This window comes from Delphinapterus leucas, chromosome 4 (assembly GCF_059928025.1).
Source record: "Delphinapterus leucas isolate spDelLeu-1000000601 "Yukka" chromosome 4, BTC_Dleu_Yukka2, whole genome shotgun sequence".
In the NCBI taxonomy this organism is placed as follows: Eukaryota; Metazoa; Chordata; class Mammalia; order Artiodactyla; family Monodontidae; genus Delphinapterus; species Delphinapterus leucas.
In genome coordinates this window covers 94704152-94716225 of record NC_143132.1, presented here as the reverse complement: position 1 = coordinate 94716225, position 12074 = coordinate 94704152, and the positions used below count along the sequence as shown (strand labels likewise).

The window sequence follows — 12074 nt, the reverse complement described above, 5'->3', positions numbered from 1 at the left end:
TGCACCCCCAAAATGTTGCAAACCTCTCCTTTAAGGAAATAGAGCACAAGGTTTGTCTAACTGAAATAATTACATTTTAAAAAGCATAATTAAATCTATGTTGTAAATACTTCTTTTATTTGACGCAAGTGTACGTGCTGTTTGAAATGTCTTTCTTATAATTACTGTCTAACCAAGAATTAACAAGAAATAAGTAAGCAGATTGGGGGGGAAATTTTTATTTCTATTATTATCATTAAAACACGTAAAATGAATTCTTCAAGTGTGTGTGAGCTTAGCTGGTATTAAGCAAACATCTCTAGACTTTAATAATGCTAGACTTTAATAAGCTTTTTAGTAGCACCTTGTAATAATGTGGTCCCCACATTTTCTGATTTGTGAATATCACAGCTGTACGTCAGCTTACACATCCCCAGGCTGCAGCTCAGCCCAGCTCTGTCCCTACTGTGAGCATTAAAAGCCTATGCTTTATCATTGGCCTAAAAATGCATATAGTTGGATGCTATAATGTTTTTGAGATTTTTTTTCTTTTCCCTATATCAAGAAGGAGGAAAAAAATGCAAATTGCATGTGGCCTGAAATGGACCTCTTCTGAGGATCGCGACTTGCGTTAACTGTGCATAGCCTTGCCTCTGGTACACAGAACGTGTGCCCATTTCAATATTTACAAAATGTATTATTAGGAAACATAGAATAATAAAACATGAAATGAGGCCAAAAGGTAGGAATCTAACGTAGAATAATAAAACATGAAATGAGGCCAAAAGGTTGGAATTTAGCTTTTATTTTGCTTTAGATAGAGAGATTTTGTCTCAATCTTGGAATGAACTTGAACATTAGAGGTGGTTAAGCTAGGCTGGAACAATTTTTAAGCAAGAACAGGACCCATGTTCACCTCTTTGGAATCACGCAGATGGAACCTGCTTGGAGGATTGAAAGGGATGGAAGAGATTAGTAGGTGACATTAGAAGAGCTCATACAGCAGAATTTTTTTTTAAGCTTTGGTTAATTTAGCCTTAAGAAAAATGAAGGGTAAGCATTTTGCAATTTGTGTGTGTGTGTAAATGGTAAGCGTATTTTCATAGCTCTTACTGTTCTTATCCACTACGCACACACCCATAGACTTACCTATAAATGGTCCATGTAGACGTGGGTCTGACTAGAGATGGCAGAAATTTCCTCGGCACCTACTGGCCTCTCCGTCCTGCCATTCACTAAACATTGATTTCCAAAATGGATTCTTTCAAAAATTCTTCCCCCTCTCCCCTTTGGAGAAAATAGACAATTCTCTTAACACGTAAACATCTTCCTACCCCAAGTTTACAAGAACATGGATCAGGAGTTTGACCTATCACTTTTGAAAAATTGCCCATCTTTAATATGGAGCCTGACAGAAGAAGTGCAAAAATAATAGTGGAAACTATTTTACATTATCACTGAGGCTGTAAGGGGTGGGGAAAGGAGAACCTCTGTGAAGAGAGAATTGGGAGAAAAAATAGAGTTTACTCTGTTTTTAAATATCCTAAGTGAATATGGTATAAAAACCACAAAGTATAGTTTTATCCTCAAAGGATGTAAAGAAAACAGAACCCTCAGAAAAGAAGAGCTGCGTTTGTGCTAGGGAGAGAGCTGAAAAGTATATTTTGTAAGAAAGTCAAATTTCAACCAAGGACTCAGTTTTTTCAGCCTGAAGCCCAAACTATAAAAATTAGAAGAAACCCTCTCTTTAGGACTAGATTGAAGGATTTATATTATGGATCCCAGCAGCTAGCTTTGCATGAACTGTTTCTCTCTCTTTGCTCTAAGCTCTGATTAGAGCGTGATTATGACTCTCCCACTCTGGGCTTCAGGCTGCCACTTTCCTTTTTGATAAAAACCTAGGGCTGTTATTAACATCGTTGCCTGATTATTGGTCTTACAAATAGTTATTGGTAAATATCAAAACTGAGAAATAACATTTAGCAACAGTATACTAGACATTGTTTTGTTACATATATCCCGAAGATTTAAAATTCAGATTAGATAAGTATAGCATATGTAACTTGTAGAACTTGGAACATTTATGCTGAGGTTTATACCAAATTGACCCAAGTTGAAAGAACCAAGTAATGATGTTGAAGAGTCACACTTAACAGCTGATTTTTGTTTTGTTTTGTTTTTTTTGCGGTACACGGGCCTCTCACTGTTGTGGCTTCTCCCGTTGTGGAGCACAGGCTCCAGACGCGCAGGCTCAGCGGCCATGGCTCACGGGCCCAGCCGCTCCACGGCATGTGGGATCTTCCCAGACTGGGGCACGAACCCATATCCCCTGCATCGGCAGGCGGACTCTCAACCACTGCACCACCAGGGAAGCCCAACAGCTGAATTTTATACCCTTTAAAACTTACAGGTGAGTTGAAAATTTGCTCTCTTCCTAAACTATAAACTTCTTGAAGCATGACCTGTCTTTCCTTGTGGTATTATCATTCAACTCTGAACAACTGAACTAATCTATGTAATGATTCATCTGTCACTAGAGGGGGTTAAAGTATTTCTGTCCTCTGTTGTCACGGAGAAAGAAATATTCTAGAAAGTTGTCCTTTCTCCCACTTAGTATGTGTGGGAGTATTAAACCTCAAATAGAACAGTGGTAAACTTTTTTTTTTCATATTTTGTTTTTCTATAAACAAACTTTATCTGTGGCCTTGTAGTAGATGGTCAGTTCCAGGAAACACACAGCTAACAATGTCATTCCCCTTGTATTGCACACAATATAAAAACAGAGTTTAAGTAAATATTTGAATTAGGACAATTTGAAAAAGTTAGCTTTGGAATAGCCTTTCCCTGGCATGTATTGATCACTTTTTTCCAGAGTGGCTGTTTCAGTAGATTCAGTATGCTATACCTACGTCATTTAAATGAAGCTTGTTCAACATAACATATAATATAGTAGCAGAGCATAATCTTAGAAACAGCATTTGCAGAATGGAACTCAAATTAGGAGGTTCAATTCCTGCTGCGTATCAAAGAAAAGCTGATCTATAAATAGCAGTAGAGCAACACCTAGTGCTAAACGCAGATATAGCAGAAAGATCATCGGCCACAACTGGCTTTTTAAATTTAAGGTTAATGTTGCAACTGGATGGCTCTTTTTCTTGGTATTTTAACCATGGAATTATTCTGTGAAATGACAGGCACGGACCAGCAGATCTCTAAGGTTCTTTTAGACTCTGTCTGTGATCCTCCAGTTGGGTTATTACCGTGTACTTTTCATTCTCATTGCCCCACATTCTTCTTCGTGAACTTGTCCATTAGATAAAGGAGGCTTGCTTAAGCCTAGCTTTTATCTTTTATGTCTAGTAGCTTTCTGTGGATAATGAGGAAGAACTAGAAGGGTTTATGTACTGGGACAATGCTATACGGAAGTTCCAAGAAATTACCTTTCTCCTCTTTAAAAAAAATAAATAAATAAAAAACTAGGGCAGGATATCTGTATTGTTGAAAAAGGGAAGTGTGGGCCTTTGTATACAAAAGTGATACCATCATCTGCTAATAGTAGGTGATGTTTCTACTCTGCTACCCGACTCCTTACGTCATAAGGATGTACTTAGTTCATTAGTTATCCTGTCTCAGAAAAGATCACAGTATCATCTGTATGAAAATACAATAGAAGCATAAGTCGGCACAGCCAGATTCTCCCAAGTGAAAGTCTGATACGTCTTTGTTATTTCATTTTTCTACAGATTAGGAGAAGATACTTTTTATCTATGGAACGTGGTCAGATAAAGAAATAGATAAAGCCTTTGAATATGCAGAGATCCATAAAAACACTAGATTAGATAGATCACCGTGAACATGAACCAATTTAAAAGCTGGCATCATCAGTGGGTTTAAAAAGTACACACTAGAGCTTTCTCTCAGAGGCGGAAGTTCTTGCTGGACTCAGGCCGTTAGTCTGTGACCTTGTGTCTTCCTCTGTTTAACACAGGGTCATGGGCAGTATGTCACGTGCTGGTTCAGCCAGGCCAAAAGAATCCCAGGGTGGGTGACTTCAGGGTGCCTCTCCCGTATGCCTACATACAATGCAGAAGTGTCACAGTGCAGTCTCACAGCGGGGTGAACTAACCCAGAAGATTTTCCTTGTGTTTCTGTGTGGATTTTCATGGAGAACAGGAGAGATTTAAGGTACCAAGAAATTAAATCTTTTTACCTGAAGGCCTCAGGAGCTAGCTTTCACAGCAAAATGGTCTGGATAAACTAGCGATTGTGATAAGCAGTGACTTCGTAAATTCATTCATTAATTCATGCATCAGTGCTTTCTAAACATCTACTGTGGGCCAGGCATTGCTCATGGCTCTGGGATGTAGCAGTGAACAAAACAAAGTACTGGCTTCACGGAGCTTTCATTCCAGCTGGGAAGATACATAGTAAACAAGTAAGCCAGGAAGCTAGGGAGAATAAATCAGGTAGTCATAAGTTAAGCTCAGAAAAGAGATGGAGAAACAGATTGGTGAGGGATGGCCTGTGATGAGGGGCCCTTTGAGCAGAGAGCTTGATGAAGTGAAGGAGTGAATCCGTGGTTTGTACCATGCTTAGCTCGTGTTGCTTTCCTATATTTTAAAACACATAGAACATTGAGGCTGCCGATATTTTAACTGCTGCTTGGAAAACAGAGTAGGGACTCTGTTCCCTGACCAATCAGAAACTAGTTGAGAGAGGCTCACCCTATCTAGTGACTCTTGGCCAGTGAATGGGGATTTGCCTTTGAGTTTTCTGCCACATCCGGATCCTTGTTAAATTCTCATCTCTTCCGCCAGGAACTCCATGCCTGAGATGTTTGTTACCAGTTCCCTCCCAGCTTTTCATCCCTTTTCAAGAAGCTGGGAAAGAAGAGTGATTAGGTTTTATGTTCCTTCAATCCTTGCCCTCCTTAGCCTCTGCTGTGTTTGTTGACAAGTTTTCATTATTTTATGACACAGTCACCAGAGCTGGGCTGAGATCACCGGTTTGTTACTTGGAGCCTTTTAATCATCCAGCTGGTGGATGTTGGCTCCCAGTTACTGGTTATTTGTGTGCCACGAGGGTCAAAGTGAGGCCTCCTTGGCGGAATTCTGGGGGAAATCTGTCCAGCAAGAATCCAATTAGCCAGTACACAGCATGCAGTGTTTATTACATGCCCATTGTTTGTACCAGATAGAGGGGGATCTAGTTGGAAGTTTCCAGTCCTCAAGGAGATAAATAACATTCTTAGCGATACAGACTTCTTAAGGACAGGCATTTTGGCCACTTAGGTACTTTTGCTTCTTTGGGATTTATTTTAAGCCATGGAATCTTAGCTATGGAAGGAGTCTTAGAAATTATCTAGTCTAACCTCCACATGTTACTGAGAAGGACACCAAGATTATGAGGTTTTGATTTACTCAAGGTCACACAGCCCTGGTCTCTGTCTACTACACCAGGCTGCTCCTCATAATATTCATTTGTTTTAGCCCACACCCCCTCAAGCAGATGTTCAGGAACATTCCATACAGCAACCATCCCAGTCTATCTCCACATCAAGGGCAAGAGCCCCGACATGAAGCACTGCAGAATGGAAAACTAGCCACAGCAATGCTCTAGATAGGAATTCTGGGAGTTTTACATCAATACACAGAAATGAAACTTTGGTTTTAGTTCCCTCTTTGTTCTAATTTTTTAAAAAGAAATAGCAAGGAATCTCTTTGTTCAGTTTTTTTATCTTGTTTTTGTTTTTTGTAACTGAGAGTAGAATCAGCAGTTCTAATAACGTCTCCTTTGTGCATATGCAGCATCATCTCCATTCCTATTATGTCCTTGGCTTGAGTACAGCCCTAATACGCTTTGGTACTTCATGGTTCAATTTTCAGATGTACGTATGTGCTTTAAAAGATGTAGTACACCTGTATACTGATCTACTAGAGAAAAGCAAAAATTACAAACGTCAGAGTCAAGTATTCCTAAGTTCCAAACCAGGATTTGACACTAATTAGCTGGGTCACATTTGTTGTTTAACACCCAAGAACCTCAGTTTTGCCATCTGTAAAATGGGAATAATGAAGACAACCATAGAGGGCTTTAGTGAACTCATCCTCACTGTTCCTCCCTCCCTTTTGCCTTTCACATGTGGGTATAATTGGATCAAAAAGTGTGTTTCGTTTCTCACAGAACAATTTGGTCCTTTCCTCTTTCAAAAATGCTAAGAGAAGGATCTAAATGAATATACATTTTCCATTTAAGAGGACTTAAAACTTTGTCCCTAAAAGCAACTTTAAAAACAAGCATAATCTGAGAATACTTCCGGATACTTAGAGCAGCTTCTTTCTCCTTCTGCTTTTTTTGCCCTTTCCCTCTATTTATTTCCCTTTTGTCCTCCCTACAAACAACTTTTGTAAAATGTACACGGACGGCCCATGGCTCCCATCACTCCTCTGTCCCGGAGTCAACTCTGTCCAAACCCAGGCTTTGGATCTGAGAGTGACGCAAGAAGCTGGTTTTGGCCTCGGGAATGTTTTCCTCTGTGTTCTGACTTCTCTCTTGTTGTCCTTCTCTCCTCTCCGTCTTTTCCCCACCTCTCTTCCCCAGACACCCCCACTGTTTTCTCTCTTCCTGTTTTCTTAGTTTCTTCCCCTCTCCTTGGTGGCCAAAGCACCAATCAATCACTGCCGCTGTCACAATCGATTCTATCTGCGGCTCCTCTATCTCCATGATAAAACAAGATAGGAGCAGCCTTTCTAAAAGACAGACATCTCCACAGTAGCCTGTGGGAGGCTGCCTGGCTCGTCAAGTCTGCCGGTAAGACCACTTCCTTCCAGCTGCAGGGCTTGGGAGAGCCAACTGACAGCAAGCTGCACAAGTTTGCCGGTGACACACTTGAGTTGTTTTTCTTTGCGAAAACAGAAGAAAATTCTGATAAATTCCAGATGATTTCAAAACACATCTGAGGGTCAGATATACAAAAAGGCAGATAAAATCTGAATTAGGTAAGTACACGTTGAGGCACAAATCTCTATTTAGATCCAAACATCTTGCAGATTGAAAGCCTTTAAATTTGACAATTCCCAGTTAGGGATGATAAAAATTGAACTTTGCTCTCCTTAAACCCCAAGCCATTATGAGAAGGGAGGGTTCACTCAAAGTTGAAGCCGAACAGCTAGTCGAAAGCAGAGGGAAGTGTGCATTATGAATGAGCACTGGAAATGTTTTTAATCCAGTTAAGAACCTGGAATATTTGGAAAGACAAAAAAGTATATGAAAGATACCCATTAGTGTGTCTGCATGAGTCCTGTGTCTTCACGGTATAATCAAACACATCGTTCCTATGCTAGGAAGACAGGTTCGTCTTGGTGTTGAAGGGGCATTCCTTACACTGTGATCTACATTCGTCAATATTCTCAAGGATTACTGAGCCGCGTGGCTGGATGTCTGAGTAAAAGTTAGGCCTTTCATTTTTTGCACATTACTAAAGCCATAGATCTTTTCTTTTTTCCCTTTTGTTCTCCCACCTTTTAATTTGAAATTTTCGAACCTACAGAAAGGCTGGAAGAAAGCATAAAGAACACTAACGTACCTAGTCAGCAATTGGACATTCTCTTATGTAACTGTAATGCCATTCATACTCCCAAGACACTTAACGTTGATGCACTAGTGTTATCTAATAGAAACTCCAGGTTTATATTTCCCCAATTGTCCCAGTAACTTTTTTATTATCTTTCATGACATGGACAGTTTTGAAGAGTCCAGGCTAGTGCTTTGTAAAATGTCCCAGTAATCTGAGTTTGACTGTAACTTTGTGATTAGATTCAAGCTATACATTTTTACCAGAAGTGCTACGCAGGTAATGGTGTCATATCAGGAGACAATGCATCATATCAGGAGGCAGTGACGTCGGTTTGCCCTGTTGTTGGTGATTTAAAGTTTGATCACTTGGTTAAGATGGTGACTTAACCTTTATCCTGGTTAAGATATTTTCCGTTGTAAAGGTATCCATTGTGCTTGAGTCAGTTGCTGCACTGAGGTTAGCAGGGTATTAATTTTCTAATTTTTTCATTCCTTTTTGTATATATCAGATGGAATCCTCAGTACAGAACCCAGGTCTTTGTTTTTTTTTATTGAAATATAGTTGATTTACAATGTTGTGTTAACTTCTGCTGTACAGCAAAGTGATTCAGATAGATGATAGATAGATAGATAGATAGATAGATAGATAGATAGATATTCTTTTCCATATGGTTTATCACAGGATATTGAATATAGTTCCCTGTGCTGTACAGTAGGACCTTGTTGTTTATCCATCCTATATATAATAGTTTGCATCTGCTAATCCCAAACTCCCAATCCATCCCTCCCCCACCTCCTCTCCCCCTTGGCAACCACAAGTCTGTTCTCTATGTCTGTGTGTCTGTTTCTGTTTCATCCATATGTTCATTTGTGTTGTATCTTAGATTCCACATATAAGTGATGTCATATGGCATTTGTCTTTCTCTGTCTGGCTTACTTCGCTTAGTATGATAATCTCTAGGTCCATCTATGTTGCTGCAAATGGCATTATTTTATTCTTTTTTTTTATAGCTGAGTAATATTTCATTGTATATATGCACCACATCTTCTTTATCCATTCCTCTGTCGATGGACACTTAGGTTGTTTCCGAGTCTTGGCTATTGTAAATAGTGCTGCTATGAACATAGGGGTGCATGTATCTTTTCAAATTATAGCTTTGCCTGGGTATATGTCCAGGAGTGGGATTGCTGGATCATATGGCAACTCTATTTTTAGTTTTTTGAGGAACCTCCATGCTGTTTTCCAAAGTGGATGCACCAGTTTACATTCCCACTAACAGTGTAAGAGGCTGGAACCCAGGTCTCTCTGATGCCAAAGCCCATGCTCTTTCTGCTAGAGGAGCTACCTCTCTAATGTGTAAACAAATGAAGGTAGTCACTTGAAGCTCCTGGGGAAATAAAGCATTTTCTTTCAATCTCTTGTTTAGAGCTCCATTTTCTTTTATCTTGGCAAAATGGAACCCCTTCTGTGGCTTTGAAACTTACTTAAAAAAAACCCTAAGACTTGAGCACACACAGAGCTGTTATTTCTAGGGCTCACGTGTGAAGGAGTATATCTAGAGAGGTGGAGAATGTCCAAATCAGCTTCTCCCTCTCAGCATCACTGACGTTATCCCATCTATCTGGGGGTCCAGGTTACATTTCCTTTTCTTTCTTTTTTTGCAGGGGGTGGGTGGGTGAGTGTTGGAATCAAAATGTCAGTTTGTTGGGGACTTTTGGGGGTTTTTTCCAGTGGCAAAGCTGGATTGAAGAGTTTGGTAGAACTTCTACCATTCTTCCCTGTGCCAAGATGGTGAGGGGGAAGGAAGGATCTGCAAAGCAGCCTGCAAAGACCTTGACAAACACCACCTCCACCAGGGATTACAGACTGGCCTTCCAGTAAGTTAGTGCCAAATGGGAGGGAGGGGCCCTGGAGGGGCAGGGACCCTGTGAGCCTCCCTGGCTGCCAGACACTGGGAACAGGAGATGTGGCCGAGCTGAGAGCAAGCCCGGGCCAGGGGCAGAATTACATTTTCTCTTCTTTGCCGGTAGCTGCCCTTCCTGAAAGTCTTCTTGCGTTAATGAAATCAGTGTGGAAAGATTTCCTACAGCAGGGAAAACACACAGAGAAATCCCTAGTTCTCCCTCTTTCCCTTCTTTTGTTATAATAAGTGGCGACGACTTTCCTAATCACTAATAAATTCAGGTTTACAGGTCACAGTGACAGAGTCAGGGTTAGTGCTACAGTGTCACAAACACCAAAAGATCCCCCCCAGATTAAAACAAAACATATTCCCTTTGTTTGACATCTTTGTACTGTTTAACATGAGTATTTCAACAGTCTTTATTTTCCAAACATGCAAACGGGAGAGAGTGATCTGACCCGCAGTATATTGACATACCATGTAGCTATAACCTTGAGATAAAAAGTAAAGGAAAAAGTCAAAACAGCTCAAACCAAATACTAACACAAACACGTCTTTCTTCAGTCCAGAAGGCTTGCCTCTGTAACAAGGGAACACACTGACATTAGTACACACTGACCGTGGTGCCCACGCACAGATCCAGATGGCTAACCCATGGGGCCCCAAATGCAAAGCTGGGAAGTTGAATGTATTCGTTAATTAATTTGACAAGTGTGTCCTAAGTATCTACTTTGGGCTAGACGTGTTTCTAGGTGTTGGACATGTCATACATCAAGGGGATTTATAAGACGTACAAGCCCTCTGCTCTTGTGGAACTTACCTAGTGGCATTGGGGGAAAAAAAATATCAGAGACTACACTCCCACAATGTTAAGAGGAGATGGAAAATAACAACTATAGCAGAAGCCTGAGCTGGTTTCCTGAATTCTGTATATCCAGGAATGCAGCTTCTTCAAAATCTGGGTCACACTGTGGAAAGGTGATTAAAGACAGTAAGACAGAGAGAAAATGGCGGAGAGTCAGAGAGAAGCTTCACTCCTCACCGTACATGGGAGGGTCCTTTGGGAGCTTTTACCAGCTTTTACCAAACCTAATGTCTATAAGACGACAGATAAGAGAAACAGTGAAGACTGTGCCTTTGTCCCATACTGAAAGAACTCCAAAGATGCAATGTCCCAACGAAATAACAGGTAGCTCCCCAAGCATCTTTGCTATTCGGAGCCCAGCGCTAAGGATTTTACACGTATTGGCTCATTTAATGCTAACAATCACCACCTGGTGACATAAACACTAACTTTATTCCCATCTCCCATATGAAAAAACAGCCCTAGAAAAGCTAAGCAACTTGCCTGTGCCCAAGGACACATACCTGGTAGAGAGGGGAACCAGAACAGGATCCTAGCTGTGTCTGACTCCAAAATCCATGTTCTAAACCACTACCTTTCCATCCATAAAATTATTTTTCTTAATTTTATTTAAGGGGAAAAAAAGGTGTTAATATTGCATAGAAATTTAATCAGATCGCTTCAGAAAGTTGTCTGTGTTTTCCAGATGTTATCTTGGAAGGACAGTCAAACATGTCCTCTGAGTCAAAAGCAAATACACACCGCTTTCTCAAATGCGTGAGAAACTAAGAGATGAACTTTTGCGATTGCTTCAGTGTACATGAGCCCACCATCTAAATTTTGAATTACGATTCTAGAATGGAGATCAGTATTTTAGTCAACTAATGAATTATTCCTCAAAGTTTATTTTACAACTGCATACATTTCCATGTTTGCCCTTTACTCGATAATTGAATTAATAATAAATTAACTGAGCTGAAGCTGGTTTAGTGAAAACAATGCAGAAGTCCATAATGAAGCTTGTGCCTATTTGGGGATAAATCTGTATCAAAAATTTAAAAATAATTGTAGTAGAATTGAACTTTGAAGCGGGGGAGAGGTCTTGTTTTTGCTTTAAATCATTGAAATTAAATGTAATGAAAAGTGATCAGAGTGCTTATTTTTACTTTGTTTTGTGGGAAATTGTGCTGGGAATGTAGGTCTATTGTGCACAAAGGATGTTGGCTTTAGGCTGGAACCACCAGGCAGGTTGAGTTGAGAAACAATTAGCTCAGTCAGCAAGGCTTTGAATCTGATTAAGCCAGGAAGTGGTCACTCCCCAAGACAGCAGAATGAAGGGAATGAAGGCGGTAGCCCAACACGAGGAATGATTTCTCTCTCTGAGAAAAACTAGTATTATAATTTATTATGTCAAATTTATGTCAAGGATTATATCACTACATTTTATTATTATTTCACTGAAAACAAATATAATCTTGTTTCCAAGTAGATCAACAGTCCACATGTGTCATGGCTACTGTCTCTAAGAAACTTTTGTTTACTGAGGCTTGACATACTCTCATGTTTTGGTAACAAAACATCTTTGAGACCTAGGACCCAAGTCACAGAGGAAAATGCAAGGCTTATACAAGACTGCTGGCTGGATTCTCATTACTCTGGGGGCTCTCAGTGTATTCTCTGGAGTTATTGCTTTCTTCCCAGTCTTTTCCTACAAGCTTTGGTTCACAGGATGGAGTGTCTGGATTGCTTGTCCCATCTGGAATGGAGCTTTG

At 40.2% G+C, this 12074-nt stretch overlaps 1 protein-coding gene across 1 annotated transcript in view; it reads left to right on the top strand.

The window, feature by feature from the left end:
- The window catches only part of TMEM212 (transmembrane protein 212), a 74231-nt gene that overhangs the window by 22929 nt on the left and 39228 nt on the right, over window positions 1–12074 (top strand). The window contains 1 exon segment of the mRNA XM_089910871.1: window positions 1–12074. This exon segment is cut by the window's left edge and continues 22929 nt beyond it. Coding sequence (XP_089766997.1) covers window positions 11916–12074 — 159 coding nt within the window. The 5' untranslated portion in view covers window positions 1–11915.